Genomic DNA, 20,787 nt, shown 5'->3' with positions numbered 1-20,787 from the left:
AGGGACTCCTTCCTTCTTGATTAGCCGCCAGAGGTACGCTGACCCCAAAAGGTTGAAAACCCCTGTCATAGTTTCATAGACTGTATGGCTGGAAGGGACCTTGGAAGATCATCGGGTCCAGTCCCCTGCACCAAGCCAGAAAGACAAGAGGGGTCAGGTGACCCCAGTGAAGTGACCGTCCAGTCTTCTCTTGAAGGTTTCCAGGGTAGGTGATTGCACCACCTCTGGAGGGAGCTTATTCCACAGTCTGGACACCCTAGTTGTGAAGCAGTATTTCCTTATGTTGAGCCTGAAATGGTCTTCCAGGAGTTCGACCGTTATTCCTAGTTTTCCCCAAGGGTGCCCTGATGAACAGTTGTTCACCAAGCTCTCGATGTATGCCTCTGATGTAGCGGTAAGCTGCTACTGAGTCTCCTCTCGGCCTTGTTTTTTTTTCAGGCTGAAGTGTCCCAGATGCCTCAGCCTTTCCTCTTATGGTTTGCTGCGCAAGTCTCTGAACATATGGGTGGCCCGTCTCTGGACTCTCTCAGGTGTTACTATGGCCTTGTTAAAGTGTGGTGCCCAGAACTGCAGTTTTGCCAATTGCACCGCAGCACCAGGCACTTTTAAAAGTGCCCGGTGCTGTGGGGCATGCATTTGTATAAATGGTGAAATGTGTGTCAGTGCTAAGAAAATGGCAGTGTACTTTTGAACTAAAACACATTGAAGGTGTTTGAGTTCAAAAGCTCACCACCTCCATTTTCTGTGCGCTGATATGCATTTCACCACTCGTACAACTGCACACGCCGCAGCGCATGTCAGCTCACACGCGGAGCAGCCTTACTTAATCGAGTGTGCTCCGTTGCGTCGGAGATCTATATTTTTACCATATGTGACACGATGTGCACTGGTTGGAGTTAATCAGTGGTTTTCAGCTTGGGGGCTGCAGGCTGTCCAAGGGGTCCACACAAGATCACTCTGATCAACCAAAAGTATACGAAGACCCACACTTACAATTCAAAGAAGTCTGCACCGCCGTTCAAAAATGTTTAGGGGTCTGCCAATGAAAACCCCTGTTCTAAATGAATGCCCCTGTTCACAAAGACCGAGTCCCCTGGTCCTAGTGTGGTTTACATTTGACTTTGGAAAACTCCCAGACTTGTTCATCAAGTAAGGGAACGAGGTACCAACCTGCTGGTGTTTCAGGCAGACGGCCCGGGTCGGAGGTGGGCAGTTGTCCTAGTGAGAGCCAGGGCTATTAGGAATATGTTTGCTCAGGGCGCTCCCCCGGCTCGAGCTGGTCACATTTAAACTCCAGGAATTTCGCTGATGCTTTAAAACTGGTTGCCGTGAAGCCTCATGCGGCATTTCCTCGCCGGGGCGCGGGCTGCTGGCCGGGCAGGCGTGCGGCGGGCGCCTGAGCGCGGGGCAGGAGGCCGTTGTGGCGATGCGGAGCGCGGGGCCAGCTCCGCCGCGGGGCACGAGGGCGCAGGCTGGTCCCTGGCGCAGCGCCCAGCGCCTCCGCCCCGCCGCGCCCGGCCGGTAAGAGCCCCGCGGGGGACGCTGCTTTGCAGTCGCCGGGTCCCCGGCCGCGCGAGGTGAGTGCCCTGCGGCGGCCCCTCACGGGGGCGTGGCGGGCGCGGGCTGGCAGGGGCTCGGGGCGGCGGGCCGGGGGCTGCGTGTGGTGCCGGCCGCGCGGGGACCCGGCTGCTGGCAGCATGCGCGCGCCCGGGGCCGCCTCCAGGCGCCCCCGGGGACAGGAGAGGCTGCGCCCGCGCGCTGGCAGCTGCAGCTGCCCGGCCGGTGGCACAGGTAGTCCCACCGGGGCATCGGGCACGGGGGGTCCGTGGACCCTACCACGCAGCGCCCGGCTGGCCTGGGCGAGGCGCGCGCGTGGCACAGCCCAGGATCCGAGTGAGCGTCGCGTGCAGCGTGGGGCCCGCGGCGGCGCCCAGGGTCGGTGGGCAGCCCTGGGGGCCTCCCCGGGCCATCGGTGACACGGGCAAAACATACCTCCCGTTCCCAAGTTCCTCGATGGAAATCACGGACTTGAATTGGCTGTTTTCTTTCTGACACGCATGCACGCGGCCCGGTGGCAAATTCTTTCCGACGTCATTGCAGTACCTAAAGGCATCAATACGCGTGGGTCGGGTTTTTATATTACGATGCGGGGGGTGGGGGAGAGGGGGATCCATGAAAGCAGTTGTTTATGTAGAGATTGGGAGATCACTCACAAGACTCTTGTAAGATGGAAATGCTAAATACAAATGATAAATCTGAAAAGTCCCAGTAGCCAAAATTGTCGAGGTGCTAATTCCGGAGGTAGCTGAGAGTGTAGAGCATCTTGCCTGGCGGAGCCAACACAAAAGTGTAAAGTGAGCCGCAGGAGTAAATGCCCTCAAGCCTGTCCATACTGTCTAGCCTTAAAGGAGTCATTTATTTGTGCATATGTATGTATATGCCTGATGCATATTTAATAATTCAACTAAACAGCAACAGATAGAGCAGCTCAACATAAATATTGACTGGATTACTGATTCTAATTAATTTGTAAATCTTTTAAAATGCGAAATGTTTTTTATTTTATAAAATTGTTAACAAAATGTTATTAGTCAAAGCAACCATATATATAAAGGTTGTAAGATCTCTGGCAAAAGTATTGTAAGAGTATTTTGCTTGATATTTATTTTAAACTTATTTTTTAATTATTTACAATGTAGACCATTTAATGAAAACTCCAGGGTGAATTCAAGTGTGTTTGCATGATGGCTTGGGTTACTGTTATTAAATTAACAAGCTGTTTAGATAGCCACATTCTATTAGTTGTGTCTATTCATGCAGAGTCAATAAAATAACATTTTTCCTTAATGTTGGGTAATTAGCGAGATAACATTGAATTTAGTGAAGTGTATCAGGATTACATTTTGCTCAAATGGGTTCTGTGATCATCATTTATATTGTTTGTATTTGGTATAATATAATAATGAGCTCTTTCAGCACTTATTTAATAAAGTGACTGCTAGTTATTTATAAATTTGTTTTGTTTTCCTATTTTTAAACCTATTTGTTCCTTTACATTTTATGCTTCACTTTTCCATTGCTGTGACAATATGTGGCAATGACATTTTAACTGAGAATTTGTGCACAGGGGTTTTTTTTTGGTTGTTGTTTATTAAGAACCCTTCATTTTAATCCTTTTTAAAACTCAGCCATTAACTTTTATTTTAAATTCAGCTGGGAAATGTGAAATATATATCTTAGTTCAAGCATGTGTGTTCTTATTTTGCAAAGCTTTATTAAAAGGGTCTGGCCATTATTTTAGAGAAGAAAAGCTTGAAAAAAGTATTGTCCAGATTGGGAGGCTGAGCATTCATTTCAGATCTTTAGCTAACACAGGGCTTTAAAACATAGTTTTACTGACTAGGTTGATCAGTTTATGAAAAGGATTACATGATGTATTAGCAGGGCACTGGACTCAGTTACCCAGGAAATTTCTACATTTTTTTAAACTGGGCCAAATACTGAAGCTTGTTAGATCACCCTGGGGGAGAGAGTTTCAAATATTTGAGGCATGCCCATGCAACTGCTTTCTTTAGTTAGTCATATCATTTCTTTAATGATATGGAAAAAGTTAGGGTAAATTAGGATTTTTCGAGCATGCAGTAAAGTGGCTAGGCACTTGTAATTACATACACAAGGAAAGCCTGCACTTCCATATGCCTCTTACGGGTTTGACTTTACGCTTGCCCTTAATTATTTTACTTTATTGGTATTTGGCTATAAATTTAGGTAGTGTCAAGAGAAGTTTACTGTTGTATTTTCTACTGCAGTATGGGAATCGGGAACTTGATATTGAGAGCTAGTGAGTCTTAATTTTTGGAATTCATCTTGTAAGGTATATTTGTAAATTCCAGTTATGCGGCTAATGCCACTAATAATCAATACAGCTCAGGTGAAACCAGTTGAAGTGTAATGAAAAGTAGGCAACCTATATCTTTCTTGTATTCCATTATTACATTTCCTACACTTTGAGTGTTCTGTGGACCTGCAGTTAAAACTCTTAAAGGTGGAACTGATTATATAAATAGACCTGTTTTAATTTAGATGCGCCCTTTATTATTATAGGGAGATTGAAAAGCTAATGGAACACTGCAGCTTCCAGTGCTCTGAATGACTGCAAGGCTGAAATAAATGATTGTTTCTTTTATATAAGGATTTTAAGATGCCTATTCTCACTTTCAATTTATAGGTACATTGTTTCTGCATAATAATCCAGTTGTAACATCTTAAAATATTTTAACCCAAATCAGTTTCTTTTGTGTACTGTGTAGCTACCTATAGAAGCTGATGATTTGCAGAGACTGAGTAATAAGCTGTACAGGAAAAGCCAAGTATAGGATTTGCAAAATCTGTCATTTCTCACTATTTTATTAGAGCCCAAGAGTCCTTTTGTGATTCCTATGGTATATGTCTAACAGAAATTGAATATGATACTCAAGAGTGGGGAAAATTTTAACTTAAAATTGCTTTATCTTACAGCTCAGAAGTAATGATGAAGAATCTAAGAGTTGCTTTCTTTTAACGTGAAACAAGGAACTGGGTTACAATGCAGAGATATGTGTTACACATAAAGGCCATGGACACACAAATGGGTAAATCTGTGGTAAATCAAGCTGCCCAATTTAAAGAAAAGTTATGAATATATGACTCAAAACCTAAGACTGATTTAATCCCACTCCAACAGAATTAATTTATTCCATTTGAGTCAGGGTTGCATTGGTCACGCTTTCCATTGCCTGCCTTTCAGTGTACAACATGCTCTTTTGTGTGCAGCTGCTCTGGGTTTATAGAATCATAGAAAAGTAAGGCTGGATGGGATCTCATGAGGTCATCTAGTCCATCTTCCTGCTGAAGGTAAGCTATTTCCTGCCTAAATCATCCCAGCCAAGTGTTTGTCTAAACTCTTGAAATTATGCAGGGATGGAGAGTCCACAATTTCTCCAGATTGCCTGTTTGAATGCTTGGCCACCCTTAGTCAGCAAATGCTTCTTAATCTCTGGCCTAAATTTTCTCTGTTTCAGCTTGAGGTCATAGGCCAAGGCCAATCTCCTACAGCCACAGAGAAAAGGCCATCTCCTTCCTCTTTATAATTATCTTTCAGGTATTTGAAAACTTATTGAATCCCCCCTCATTTTTCTCTTCTTCAGACTAAATAACCCATTTTTCAGCCTTTCCTCATAAATAGGGATGTACCTAAATTGCAGCAGAAGTGAGCCACACAGCTGCTCCTTTAATCTTATTGTTTTCACCATGTGTCCCCCCTCCCTCCCCCGCCACTGATAGGTGGAGGGGCCCTGGCAGCCTTGCCACTTGCAGCTTGGTCCTGATCAGCCAGAAGGCAAAAACTGTAGTTTCAAATATGCTGTAGTTTTTGCCTCCCACTGCTGATAGGCCGAGGGGCCCCATCAGCCCTTCCACTTATTGCTGATTGACTGGAGACAAAAACTGCAGCATATTTAAAATAAAATTTTTGCCTCCCAACTGATTCAGCAGCAAGTGTTAAGCAGCAGGGCCAATGGGGCCCCTCCTACAGTCAGCAGTGGGTGGGTGGGTGGAGGGCAATGTGTGCAGTAAAACTAGCAAGATTAAAGGAGCCACTGCACAGTGCATTTTCACTGCAATTTAGGTAGGTCCCTACCTGTAAATCATGCCACTCAGGCTTCTAAGTATTTTTTCACTCTCCATCAGACTCTTTTCAGCCTGTGTGTATCCTTTGGGATCCATCCTTCTTGAACTATGGGGTCCAAAACAGCATACAGGACTCAAGGTGAGGCCTCAACAATGATGAATGCAATGGAAGAATCACTTTTCTTGATTGGCAAGTTCCACTCCTGTTAATACAGCCCAGTACACTGTTGGCTAATTTTGCAATAAGAGCAAATTGTTGGCTCATGTTTAGTTTATAGTCCACTGTAATCCTGAGGTCCTTCTCTGCAGTACTGCAGCCTAGCCAGTCATTCCCCAGTCTGTATTTGTGCATGCAACTATTCCATCCCAAATTCAGGGATTTGTCTTTGTTGAATTTAATCTGATTGATTGCAGACCATTTCTCCAGTCTGCCCAAGTTATTCTGATTCCTAGCCCTACCATCTGCAGTTCCACACAACTTGATGTCACCTGCAAATTTGCTAAGCATGTACTCAATCCCATTGTCCAAATCGTTAATGAAGACATTAAACATTAATATATCTAGGAGAGACCCCTGGCAAACCCTACCTGAGATGACCTCTCAACTAGACATTGAGCCATTAACAACTATTCATTGAACAGATTGAGCCAACTAGTTTTGTGTCCACCTTAGATAGATTACATGCATCTAATTTGTATTTCCTTAGTTTGTTAATAAGCCTTTCTGTTCTTGTGTCTGTAACCTAAAGCTACTCTACCTCTGTCCTGTTTTCTACATTGCTGCAGTTTTAATTCAGAATGTTCTCTGGCTCCACTTATTTGGCATTTATACGGATTTAAAGAAATAGCTTACACTTCTGTATCTTCTGCTTTTTGTGTAGAGAAAATTTAACAAGAATTAATATTTAAAAACTAGTTAGCCCTCTAGATAAGTGTTTGGCTTTACCATTCATATGTAGCACAAGACCTTTCACTGATTATTAAATCCCAAAGGTGCTGACACCAGTTCAGTGGATATGATTTCCAGAAGAGGGTTATCCCCTTTCCAACGGTGGGACTACCTTTGTCACTAGGGTTACACGTCATTTAGCTGAAGGGACTCCATCTTTTTTTTCCCCATATTTTCTTCCTTGATTGGTCTCAGACACATGCAAGGTACATGCACTGATAATAGGTTGTCTTCTTGTAATAATTGTTCTTGCCCAGTTTTAGTTGGGGCTGGGCTCTGTACTGCATTTCCCCTGTACCTCCACTTAAGAATCTTAGGTAAAATTACACAGTCCTTGCACATCTCCTTGGGATAGATTGTGACAGATGGCTGCAGCCCTGCATTGTGGATTAGAGAGGACCCAGTGGAATGGGGGCTCTCAGGTGCATTGTGCTCCAGGGAGGCACAGTACGTCCTGGAGCACTGAGGAACACAGATGGTGTGCATCTGCCATTGCTGTCCCCTCAAAGAGGGTGCAGCATCCCTCTGCTAGTTTCTTCCCCACTTCTTCCTACCACCCCACTTACATACCCTAGCAGTTGTAGCTCACCAACTTCAATCAGTTTTGCTGTGGCTTTGGGTGCAAGCTTTGATCCCTTAATAGTAAAAAAATAAAATAAAATCAGGCAGTCTAAACAATCCCTTTTGAGGTATACCTGACCTTCCCTAGAGGTTGTATTGATTAGTGGCTGTTTTCTGGAATCTGTGTTTGGTCAAATAACTTTCTCTATGGGGTCATAAGTCTTCCTCCTTTCAGAGTATTGAGTCATGCTCACACTTTTAGTTCAGTTGGGCATGATATATGCCACAAAGAAGCAGTTCTGTGCTACATTCAGTTGCTGTATGGAGACAAGGTAGCTCAGGGTGCATTTTGCCATAGTTCAAAGAATCTAAATATAGCCAAGTGACATCTATACATCTGAATGAATACTCAAGGCCTAATCCAGCACTCAATATCTACAGGCTTTTGAACTGTGCAAGCCTGAGATGGGAGCCACCAGAACCTCTCCTTCATCCTGCAGCACACCTGAGATTTGTGAAGCTCAATCAGAGAATGAGAACACATTGATCATTATTTTAACAGAATAAGCTTGCTCTGCCATGCTAAATATGATCATTTTTTTTATACAATCAGTGATGCTGTTTAAGAGTTAATTTCAACAGCAGAACCTGTGCATTGAGTGTTCTTGTTTGCAGGGTTCCCCATTGTAATGCAATATACTCTTCCCTTCTGCCCCTTAACACTTAATGCAGACCAAGCAGTGCTCCGTTAACTGATATGTGTCATGGTTATTTGTGTGTGTGTGTGTGTGTGTGTGTGTGTGTGTGTGTGTGTGTGTCTTCCTTAGCATCTCTCATATTTTAAGTATTTGATGCTTTTGGTAGGCAGCATAAATTATCAAAAATGGTGTTTATTGAAATGCTCCTTAGAGTCAATTTTGGTCAGTGTTTGCCTACCTTTTACTGTTGGAAAATTGATCTTAATGCATTTTCTTTTCTCAAATTTTAATGCTTTATTACGAGATGATCTACTGGTTTTATGATGAACTTTTGTTTAGTGAGTGATGGAAATGAAAGAAAGTGATATGGAGGAGCATGCAGGAAGTGTCTTTTACCTGGTTATCTATACACAATAATGTGCCTCAGAAATGTATTTTGAGACTGATGCAAAGCAATTTTAGGGACAGATTGTCCTCTAAATTACACAGGCGTTAACTCAGAGTACTTCTTTTGAAGTTGAAATAGTTTGCCACCCAATGCTTGGTCATTTTAGCAAAGCTTTGCCAGGGAACCCAGAGGTATTCAATGGATGTAGGGTTTGCCATCCTCTCCCCTACCTTACAGGAGGATGCTAAACACTGGCACTGCTGCTCCAAAGTCTCTACTTCAGTCCCCCCATATCCAGTGGACCCTTGTAGGCATGATCTCACTAGCCAGTGTCTGGTACTGCCACTGTCTTCAGCTACCTGTGGTGCTTCTGGAGCGTGCCCTATATTACTTTTTCCACCATGCCTTGGAACTCTGTTTGGTAGTTCCTCTACTTTGGATTTTGTGCCTCCTTTAAGTCTCTTTTTAAGACAGCTTTCCCTAAAGGTCAGTGGTCATAGGGCCCTGGCCATTGGCAACTAAACAGGTGATATAATAAAGAAAAAAAAGGCATCAAAGTGACAATGGTAACAGTTACGGCAGCTTTATCACCCCAACACTCTTGGCCTTTGCATTCCAGTTCCCGTATACTTAGATGGGGATTTCCCATGAGCAAAGACCTATAGTCAGTGTCATCTATAAAGGACTGAGTACACTGTTGATACCAAATAAATAATGATAAATTTTCAATAATATATTGCCATGCTGAATTATTTAATGAGTGCAGAGGGCTATACTTCTAATCACAAGTACCATCTTTTGAGTTTGTCACAAAATTAGTTTTTGTCATAGCTCAGGGAATTGATTCCATGTGACATGCCTATTTTCAATTTTGCTGCTTTGATTTCTCTGTTTTCCTCATTAATTACTATTATTTTTTATAGAAAATAACCAGATTTATTAGCCAATATTTCTGTTTGGAAAAGTTGTGGTTTTTCTATGTGAGGTCTTCTCAGTTTTGACAGTGAAGCTTTCCTGTCCTTCTCATCATTGTGTCATCTTCCATGCTGCAACATGTGCAACATGTGGTGGTTTTTCCTATTATGTGTGCACCCTACTCTCATTCAAACCCCATCTTGAAATACACTTCTTCCATAAAATCTTTAAAATGAATCTACCAAAGAAAGTTGTCTTGTCTGATCTGTCTGACCTACTCTTTTTTCTTCCACTTGCTACCCTTTCTTTTAGTATTTTCTTTTGCCATTTTGTTGTAGGTTTTTCTTTTTTTAATTAGATTGAAATCTCTTCTGAGCAAAGAACCCTGCTCATGTACTATTTGTAGGGACCTACCGAAATTATAAAGGCAGGCAATTTCACAGGCCGATCGTGGGCCTGGCCACCACTTTTCTGGGCTTATTACAGTGGGGCCTTCACATGCCTGTGCCTGAGGGGGCCCGGTGGCCCCACCCTCACCACTGATTGGCCAAGAGTGTTGCCTGTCATGCAGCCCAGCCCCATCACCACAGATTGGCCAAGAGGGGTGGGACATTGTGATGGGCAGCCCTCTCAGTCAATCTGTGGTGAGAGGCAGTAGGGGGGAGGGGACTGCCATCTTGGCTTCTCCCCTTTGCGCTGGTAACTTCCCCCCCCGCAGTGGGCTGCAAGGCTGGGCTGCAGCATCCATGAGCACTGCTGACTCCTACTGGGGTTTTTCTTTTAATTTTGAGATTTTACAGACAATACCTGATTTTGCGGGTTCTGCAAAATCGTGAATTGAGTAGGTCCCTAACTATTTGCAGCTACAGCACTACGTAAATAATAATACATTTCATCAGGGTTTGGCTGGAAAACTGGCGTCTATATTTTGAGGTGGTGAGAGATGTTCAAAATAAACCTTCTACGATGACATAGGACAGTGAAATGGAAACCAGCCGAGCAAGCTTCTCAGCACCAGTTCCCCTCTGAAGGGATTGATTTAGTATAGATCCAGGCATCTTCTGTAAATCATCAGTAAGATCTGGTTTTGTGATGTGAAAGCAGATTTTACTGTTGTTGAACTGAGGCTTAAATTTGCTGATTTTTTTTGTCTTTATCACTTCAGTCTGTTGCCCTTTTAATTTAATTCTATTTCAATGTCTTTCTTGTTTGCAGTCAAGAGAATTGTGTGCACTCTGTGGACTGCAGTTTCATGACAATACAGACCTAAAGTGTGGACTGTACTGAATGCATCAAAGTAGCTTGGAAAGAAAAGAACCCCCAAAGTTATGGCAAAATATGTCATTTATGCCATTCTGTGCAGAAGAAACTGGCTTCCATCCTAAAAATGTGAAAATGCTCAGCAGTCAAAACAGGATGTAATTGGAGAGCAATTAAACTGCTTAAATTTGGTATGGATTTTTGCAAACTGACATGTGGCTGAGATATAAGTTGGCAGGATAACAAAGTTTCACAACAGAGACATCACTGTGCACACCAGCAAAAGCCTGTTTCCTGTGGCAGCAAGCCCTATGGCCTTGGAGTCCTTCTTTAATCTAGTAGCACACAATACAGATCTCAGGGGCTGAAAAATAGCTATTATAAAAGGTTATTTGAAAAATAACTGGTCTCTTAGACCCAGATTGTTCAAATCATGCTGTGGCACTGTAGAGTGGAAGTCCAAGCAAGAACATGAAATTTAGGATGGCTGTAGGCTGAAACTCACAGTTTAGGATTTAGGATGTTTGTAGGTTGAAACCGCTTGCTGGCATGCTAGTAGTTCATTCTGCTAACTGAGGAGCCATTCTTTCACCTTCTACCTGTGATTAGATTTTATTTTATTGGTTTCAATTTTATTTGGCCTGCTGTAATAGTAAAACCAAAAAGAACTGAGTTGCCCAATAGCTACTTCATCCTTGGAGCAGTTAAGTATATAGGAGAGTAAGCATCTGGGGGGCTGATATAAACCATGCTGCATAATGCAACTTTTGTTTATGGTGCACTCTGGGCAAAGAAGCCCAAACAACGTCAAATGAAGCCTTTCAACAAATGCTTTCTGATATAATTTTCAAAATTTGATTGTCTGCCAGAAATGCATGGTGGTAATATAACAATACACTTCCCAAATGAGAGTGCTTTCACATTGGAAACTCTCAAAGATGCAAGCACAGAGGCTTTTCCCAAAAGACTAGAGAATTGACTTTACTTTCTGGTTTGTCCCTTGCTGAGAAAATAAATCTAGGGAGATGCTTGTGATAATTTGGACTATGAGGCAGTCCCTCGGTTAGCTTCCCAGAAAAAATGGGTAAAGGATATGATCTTTTATAGTTACTAAAAGAGTATCATAAATTTATAAAGCATTTGACCAGTACATAATACATACATACTCTGCCCTGAGGACCTTGTTTTCTCTGATGTGCTGTTAAAAAAATTGAAATACACGTAGATAAAGACATGATGACAAGGAGAGTTAAGCTGAAAAGTTCTGTGAAACAGTTTGAAATGCAAGGCATATGTTAAGGGTCAATTTGAAGGAGAAGAAGATTAGCTGGCTCACTAGGAGTATGAGGTAGTTCTTTTACAGGTGAATAGAGCACTTTGCAAATTATAAAGTGTGTGTGTGTGTGTGTATGTGTATATATATAGAACATGAAGTGCCTACCCCAAAGCTTATAATTGGAAGATACCAATATTTGTAATATAGAAACAAGGCAAAATAGTATGGCTAGCCATTATCATGACATTTTATTTATTGTCACAATTAGGTCAAAAGTGTAGGATGCCCAGAAGCATTATTTAATGGGAATTACTCTTCATTTTGAAATTAAAATCACTTACAATTAAATTACGTCTCCACAAACAGCATTCAGATTTTATGGCCATGTTTTGTTCTCAGTAGCATGGCTGAACTTCTGACAGAAGTCAGCGTGGACATATAACTGGGCGTGTCTACATGAGCCATTTACTGCACAGCAAACATCTTAGCTTCTGCGTCTGAGCCCCTGTTGGGCTTAAGTAAACTAATTTACTCCACAGCAGGATAGTACTTGTATTTACTCTGCAGTACTATCCTACTGTGGAGTAAAAAACTCCGTAACAGCACACATGTAGATGCTATACCAGCTGTATGGGGCACAAGGGTGCTTCAGTGTGGGGGATGTTTGCCAGCTATCCCTGCTCCCTTGTGCCCCAGCCAGCCCTTCTGCAGCACAATCAGCCAGTCCCAGGGCTCAAGGAGAGCATTCCCGGGGCTCGACCCCCAGGATCCCCTGCCAGCTGGGGCTGCTTTGACCTGGCTCCACGGACTGTGCATGAATAAACTCCAGAGCAATAAGCAATTGTTCCTGGGCGCATGTTCAAATAGTGCAGCCAGGTGTATAACAGGCTGCCAGTAAACCCTGTTACTTAGAGACTGGAAATGGCCACTGCCCATGGTGTGGGAGGCAGAGGCCCAAGGGTGGCAAAAGGATGATGTTTAAGTGTAGCTGGCTGTGGGAAATGCCACACTGGGAAAGAATTATGAAGAGTGACATGGAGGTGGAGGACAGTAGCAATAAAAATGGACAGCCAGGAGGAGGACAGTGCCCAGGAAGGCAACGGACAAGAGAGACAAAGAGGACAGCAATAAATCAGATAGAAACCTGATCAGGAGGGCGCCAAACAAATGGAGACCCAGCACACTGGTAGGTGAGATCGGAGATTCTACTTACTGTAGTAAATGGCTGCAACAAAGATGGTTCAGGGAGTGAGTCCCAACCAGCCTAGAAGAGAAAGAAGAAAGTACAGAGTAGGGTGATGATAACCTACTCTGGGAACCTGCCAATGGGGATAGTTTCTGTTGCATTGGCATTTATGTTATTCATTGTCTGAGCTGGGAAGAGCTAATAAACGAAACAGCTACTAAAATTGAGCATATAGGGACCATCTGATTTGTATCTTGCTTGGGATTAATATTCCAATTTTTTTTCCCATCAAAGCATGGCATGTGAAACACTGAGTGAGGCACATCCCTGTAACAGGGAGCAATAAACTGCAGAGCAATAAGCAATTAGCTTCGCAGTTTAATCATGTGTAGTAATAGCATGTGTAGATGTGTTCACTGACAGCATGATTTGGCCGACTGACTTTTAAAATATGCATAAATTGTATGCATAATACATTGGCAGTGAATCTTTTAATAATAAAACTCTTAAACTCTATATTAAAGGTTTGGCAAGCTAAACAGAGTTTTGTTCAAAAATAATGTTCATACACAATAATGTCTACAACATTTTTCCACAGAACAAGAAAGGCAGTTAGAAATTGTTGTAGATAGTTTTTGATGGGAAAGAAGAGGGAGAAAGAGGTTGACCTCTCACTTAATTGTAAAAAGGGCACAAGCACAGCTGGTAGAACAATATTGTATTTGGACCTATTTTTCACTCATCAATTGTTCAAAACCAGATCAGGATTTTTAGTAATTATGCTCATAATTGTTTGCCAAAGAGTTTTTTTTTATGGCTCTTCCACAAGCTGCCCAGAGTGAACACTCTTCCAGGTACTCCAGATATAGAGTTTGAATCATATAAGGAAACATGCAAGTTGCACGTTTATAGTTTCTTTTCTCTGACTGGATGAATTACATGTACAAATAGATTTTCGTGAGCAGAAAACATTAGGGAGTGGCATCTTCCAGGGAAAAATTAAACTGTCTAACAAAATACATTTTGTTAGGGATGTTATCCTCTGTTTACCCTAAGCATTCTTTTGTAAGAATTCCCATTTTCTGATAGTGCGTCATTTTTATTTCTGCTGTCATCTTATCTGTCTTGCCTCTTTCAGTAAGCTGGTTAAGTTAATTAACATAAGAGGATTACTGGTAAAGGGATCTAAAGATAATTACCAGATTGGATAGAATAAAAGGATAAGGGGATGGTGGATGCTGAGGTTTGCTGCTCCCCCACCTTGTTGCTCTCTTCTAGAATTCATAGGTTGCCATATTAACAAATGACTGGATGAACCCACTGGTAGCAGGATTGCTGCTGAAAACACAAGCATGCTTCGTATACCTCATGTATAGCCTTATTTTTTGCGTAACTGATTAGCCAGTGACCATTACTCCTCAAAATGAATTGCTGTCAATTTATTTGTTTGACCGTCTGGTGACAGGAAAGAAGATAATGCACTTGCTCATTTTTTTTAGTTCTTCTACTTCACCTTGTGCCCTGTGGGATGACAGTATCATTTTTAGGGTAAAAGGAGATATCTATTTTTGTAATTTTTTCTGTAGGTCCAGACTTGCATCCTGTAACTCTTTAATCTTAGCGTGGCACTGTCTTAAGGAAAGGGAATGTAGAGGGCCTTCAGTGACTGGTTCATAGATCAAGTCACAGAGTTAGTCTTTGTCTCCTTTTCTCTTTTCAGTTCCTTTAAACATCTTTTTCCAAAGACTGCCTTCTCTTACTGTTTTCACATCCAACAAGATGATTCCCTGAATATGAAGCAGTTAACTTCCTGACAGCCTATCACAGGTATTTTTGATCAGAACTAACATTAAAGTTGCATGTAGGTCTGGCCTTTGTGATGGCTTACAAGGTGAAGTGTTCCTTGGGTGCATGCTAGGAAATAAAATCTAGAAATAGATTTTAAAAGACTGGCATAGAAATTCAAGTTTCACAATCTGCATATAGCTGAATAGGCTGTGCCTGTTCGGAGATTATATTCTAAAAAATAAATGTTATTCCTGTATAAAAGCTGCAAGCATTTCTCTGGTATCTCATTGTCAGGAGGTTGGAACTGAGAAAAATATACTGGATGAGTAAAACTCAAAGCATAGAATTTTAGAAAATGAGGGTTGGAAGGGACCTCAGGTGACCTATTAGATCATTCCAGCTAGAACTTTGTTGAGCTAGGCCTTAAAAACCTCAAAGGATGGAGATTCACCTCTTCTCTAGGTAACCCATTTCAGTGCTTCACCACCCTCCTAGTAAGAGTTTTTCCTAATATCCAACCTAAACTTCCCTTGCTGCAATTTGAAACCATTGTTCCTTGTTTTGTCATCTGCCACCACTGAGAACAGTCTAGCTCCAGTAGATCAATACTCCTATTGATCACAAATCAAGGTCTGAAGGATAAAAATATAGACCTAAAACTTAGCTCTAAAAAATGATTGCAGCTAATAATTACTATAAGGATGGCCCGAAACAGTACCATTACCTATAAGTGAACCACATGGACTGTTTCATCTCAGTTCATCCTCCCACCACCTCAGTAGTGAAATTAGATAACTGTTCAAATGTCCTTGTTGTAGTGGGATCTAGTGGGGCAGCTTTCTCACCACTTCAAAGATGCCCTAAAAGTAAAAGGAAATTAGGGCAATGGGAAGCTAGTTTAAATATGAATTGCTCAACAAGACATACTGGTACATTGAACATGGAGAATGTGCTGACTTGTTCCAGACAAGTCTGTTTTTCTTTAACTCCTGGTATATCATTTCTTGTTAAAAAATCTCTTGCTTGTGAATAGATCAAAGTTTTGACCTTGTTTCCCAGTATGCATGTAACCAAATAGGCTCTGCCTGTTCAGAGATCATTTTCTGAAGACAACATTTTCTCTTGATACCCACCTGTTTCTCTTTCATTTTAGTGTTTGATATTTCCTTCCTAGGTTGTACCTACTGTTCCTCCATTTTTTTCTCTTTTATTTTTCAGCCTCTGTTAAAACAAATACTGGATGACAGAAGGAATTTATAATAATTGTATCCTTGGAGCAAATATGATTCTGATCCAGTTCAGACTGATAAAGAATTTGGTAACTCCCAGTATTCTACCAAAAATTAATGGCTTGGAATTGCATAGTTATCCCAATGGCAATCATTTCATGTACCATGCAGAAGACTCTAGTGCACTAAGCACCAGTCAGCTGGTTGTGGCATTGCTTCTATACGAATTTAGAAAGAAGAACGCGAACTATTGAGTCTACAGCACTACTTTCCACAGCATCTAATTTTCTTTAGTGTCATCCATTTATTGGTTATGAGTGACAAAAGTAGTTCAGACCATTTCTTCTTTTGAGATCAGTGACATTATAATTTTCAGAGGTAAACACTGATGCTAGAGCTGAAAGATAACCATTAACAAACTTGTCTATTCCTCCTACCAGTGTAGGATTATTCTCTGTATTCTTCACATTATTATTATCTCTATTAGTCATTGTCAGTCATAGAAATCTCAGAAAAAATTATAGAAAAATCAGGGTGGATGGGACTTCAGTAAATCACTTAGTTAAACCTGTTTAAACTCTCACAATCAAATTGTCCAAAATGCTCTTAAAAACTTCCAAGGCTGGAGATTCCACAGACTCTCTAGGTAATCTGTTCCAGTTCTAAATAACCCTTATAGTTAGAAGTTCTTCTTAATAGTCAACCTTAAACCTTAAACCCCCTTTGTTGCAACTTAAGACTATTACTTTTTGCCTGGTTCCTGTGGACAGAGAATAGTGGTTTCCCTTCCTCCTTATATCAGTCCTTTTGTATTTGAAGACTGCTATCATATCCCCACTCAACCTTCTGTTCTTCAGGCTTCATAGATTTCATAGACATTTGGGCTGGAAGGGACCCCGGAGGATCATCCAGTCTAGCCCCTGCCCAGGGGCAGGAAGTCAGCAGGGATCATAGGATCCCAGCAAGATAAAACATCCAAAAGTGTCTTGGAGGCATTCCAAGTGGGTGTTTGAAACAACTCCGGTGGCAGTCTATTCCAAACCTTGGGGGCTCAGATAGTAAAGAAGTTCTTCTGTACGTCCAGCCTGAAATGGTCACAGAGGAGTTTGTGACCATCCAATCTTGTCATCCCTTCGGGCATTCTGGTGAGCAGACATTCCCCCCGATCCTGGTGAATACCCTTAATAAACTTATAGGTGGCCATCAGATCACCCCTTAGCCTGCACTTTTCCAGGCTGAAAAGCCCCATGGCTCTCAGCCTCTCATTATAAGGTCTGTTATCCTGACTTCCTATCATGTGCGTGGCTCTCCTCTTGACTCTCTCAAGCTTCTCCACATCCTTTTTGAATTGTGGAGCTGAAAACTGGATGCAGTACTCCAGCTGCGGCCTCACCAAGGCCAAGTACAATGGGAGAATGATGTCCTGGGATTTGCTCAAGAAGCATCTATGGATGCAAGCCAGCGTTTTGCTGACTTCAGCTGCAGCATCACATTGAAGGCTCATGTTCATCTTGTGGTCAATCATGACCCCCAAGTCCCTTTCATCTGTAGTGCTAACCAGCGTAGCACTGTGGAGCCTATAAGCATGCTGTAGGTTTTTCCTCCCCAGGTGGAAAACCTTGCATTTTTCAGTGTTAAGCACCATCAGGTTCTCATCAGCCCAGTTACTAAGCCTGTCAAGATCTGCCTGGATCACCCTCCTGTCCTCAGTGTGGATGCTTTACCCCAGAGGTTGGTGTCTTCGGCGAATTTGGCCATCCCACTGACATCAATGTCTACATCATTGATGAAGATGTCAAAAAGTAAAGGCCCTAGGACAGAGCCTTGAGGGACCCCACTGGTCACAGCGCACCACAACTATTGACTTTGTCAACCACCACCCTCTGTGTCCTGCTGCAGAGCCAGTTCCCCAGCCAGCATATTGTGGTGAGGTCGAGGCCGCAGTTAGCCAGTTTTGCCAAGAGGTGATCATGGGATACCAGATCGAAGGCTTTTTTAAAGTCAGGATATATGACATCAATCTCTTCCCTCTTGTTCAGATGATAGGTCACCTGGTCGTAAAAGGAAATGAGATTGGTCAAGCAAGACCTACCCGCAACAGACTCATGCTGGGTATTCCTCAGGATATTGCTGTCAGCTAGCCTGTATAGGATAGCCTCTTTGATAATCTTTTCCAAGACCTTCCCCAGGATAGAGCTCAGGCTGATGGGTCTGTAGTTTGCCAGATCTACTTTCCTCCCTTTTTTGAAGATAGGCATGACATTGTCCTTCTTCCAATCTTTGGGCACTTCACCAGAGCACCAGGAGTTCTTGAAGATCCATGCCAGAGGCTGAGCTATGATGCTTGTCAGCTCTTTGAGTCCCCTGGGTGTAAACCGTCAGGGCTGGCTGACTTGAAGGTATCCAGCCTGTCAAGGTGTTCCTTCATGAGGTCAGCTTTGATGAATGGTAAGGAATCTCCCTCACCCGGGCCTCCCTGTCCCACAGTGGGCAGGGGCGTCCCATGGGACTGGTGAAAAACTGATGCAAAGTACACATTTAGCAAGTTTGCTTTTTCCTGGGCATCCCAAATCCCTGTAGAGCTTCATGACCTGACTGGGAGTGCTCCGAGCTGTGTCATTAGTGCCCACATGGTTGAGGGGCATAGGGTAGTGGTCTGGAGGAGTTCAGGGTTCTTCCCTGCAATGTCTCAGATCTGGGCTTCTGGGAAGCAACAGACTTCCCGGGCTAGGGAGTCAGGGTGGCACATTGTCCCCTCAGTTACCCTCAGGATGGAGTCTCCCACAGCAAACACTTTTTTTCTCTTAGGGAGAGTGGGGGCAGTAGCTACAGTACAGCCTGCATTGCCCTCAGGAGCTGGCAACTTTGCAGGCTCTGCTGGGGCTGCAAGAGGTTCATACCTGTTGCAAAGCTCCAGCAGTGTGGGGGCCTTGGTTCAGTGGGCCTTGGGGCCCTTGACCACCTTGGCTTAAATAATCCCAGTGCTTCCTCATATTCTATACATTCTAGACCTCTAATCATTTTTGTTGTTCCTTGATGTACTGTTTATAATTTGTCCACCTCTTTCTTGAAGAGTGGTGCGCAAAACTGGACACAGTAAACTAAGGGAGGCATCACCAGTGCTGGATAGCGAAGGAATCACTTGCTGTGCTTTGCATGAGACACTCCTTGTGATATATCCCAGTATGTTATTGGCTGTTTTGCAACAGTATTACATTGTTAGCTTGCATTCAGCTTGCAGACCTCTGTAACCTTGAGTTCCTTTTCTGTGGTACTAAACCCTAGACAGTCTTTCCCTAATTTGTATTTGTGCTTCTGGTTATTCCATCATATGTCCAGTACTTTGGATTTATCCTTGCTGAATTTTATTTCATTTCAGACAATTTCTCCAGTTTGAGTGGTGCACCCACTTTACAGTAGACTAGACCTGATGTATCAGAAGGTTATGGGAGACAGCATTAAAAGCATTGCTAAAGTCAAAGGACGGCACGTGAGCTGCTCTTCTATCCACAAAACCTATCGTCTTTTTTGATATGATGCAACTGACAAGGTTTCTAACATTTTTCTAATCAGCCAAGATAACTTAAGTGAAAAATATTTCAGAGGGCCAGTAATACCTCTATGAAGTAGTCACATCTATTATTTTAATTACTGTTTGGAGTAATTTCTAAAATAATATTAGTTTAGGCAATATTCCTTCTATTGCTCACAAACTCACATGCAGGAAGAGACAGTCACATGACTCCTTTTTTCAATTACCATTTTTTGCTTATTCACCTATAGTTATGCCCTTCCACCTCATTTGTGCTTTGCTGTGTTGATGAGGATACATTCAGAAAGACACAAAACTAGTGCAGGTTGTTTACTTTGCTGTTTTGATCTTGCTAATACAGATGTAAATCAGGAATAATTTCAAGTATTCAAGCCAATAGAGGTACGCTGTAACCAGAGCTATGTGACATCAAGATCAGACATGTGAGGGCACTATCCTTTGACTTTTTTTTTACCTCTGGAAGACTTAGTTTGAAAACAAAGGTGAAATTCCCAGTGATTTTGGTTAGGAGTTCATCCTTTATATTAGCAAGCTCAACAAGATCCAAAACAAACAATCTATATATTTGCATTAGGGAGTTGCGTGGCAGCTAGGTTATTCACTCAACTGAGCCAATATTTGGTATTTTAACTCAGTCCTTTTTAAAAAAAAAGAACATTTTAATGTGGTGTTTGACTAACCTGTGTGGGTATCATATTAGGTTTTTCTAATTTGTTTATATTTTATTTCTGTTCCTCTTCCCCCCACCCCAATTTATTAATTAAAAGTGTTCACTCTAGGAAAACATTCAAACTTGGCCAGGTTCTACTTGATGTCACATCTGCATAAATCTAGTGTCCACAGTAGATGTGTAAGTTGTCTTATTGGGGCCCCAGCCTTCAACAGTAGAAGCCAAAGAGAGGACCATTGAGAAAAGGTACCACTGCAACCTCCTTTTACTCGCATCTTTTTTGTAATTGATAATCCTTTAACCAGGGCATTCAAATACAGCCTGCATGCTGAGACTGCAAAGTGGATATGCTGAGCTCATTAGGGAAAAAGACAGCTGGATCTCTGATTTTCATGGGAAAGACCCAAATATGGCAGCCAGAATACGAATGTATTGTCTACAATGTTTTTATATTCTACCATATTTATGCAATTAAAGGATAGCATCTAATTAATTTAGCATGCACTTACCCTGGCTCAGACTCAGTTAGTTACTTTATTAACAGGGGCTGATACTTTTTGATAGCATTTTATAAGCTCTCTTAATTTGGATATGTTTCTGAAACCTTGAATGACTTTGTTCAATGTAATGTACAATTTACAAACAGC

General features: G+C 42.2%; 1 protein-coding gene across 2 annotated transcripts in view; it reads left to right on the top strand.

The window, feature by feature from the left end:
- Window positions 1–1,201: 1,201 nt before the first annotated feature.
- SLC16A12 (solute carrier family 16 member 12) overlaps window positions 1,202–20,787 on the top strand; it is a 79,483-nt gene continuing 59,897 nt past the window's right edge. The window contains exon 1 of one of the 2 annotated variants that reach the window (XM_090058213.1): window positions 1,202–1,577. In XM_090058213.1, coding sequence (XP_089914339.1) covers window positions 1,339–1,577 — 239 coding nt within the window. In that variant the 5' untranslated portion in view covers window positions 1,202–1,338. The remainder of the gene's footprint in view (window positions 1,578–20,787) is intronic. The other variant, XM_090058214.1, reaches the window with a different exon arrangement.

Source organism: Crocodylus siamensis, chromosome 7 (assembly GCF_052110815.1).
Source record: "Crocodylus siamensis isolate JL-2025a chromosome 7, ASM5211081v1, whole genome shotgun sequence".
Lineage (NCBI taxonomy): Eukaryota > Metazoa > Chordata > Crocodylia > Crocodylidae > Crocodylus > Crocodylus siamensis.
The sequence above is the reverse complement of the archived record's forward strand: the minus strand, read 5'-3'. Positions and strand labels throughout refer to the sequence as shown.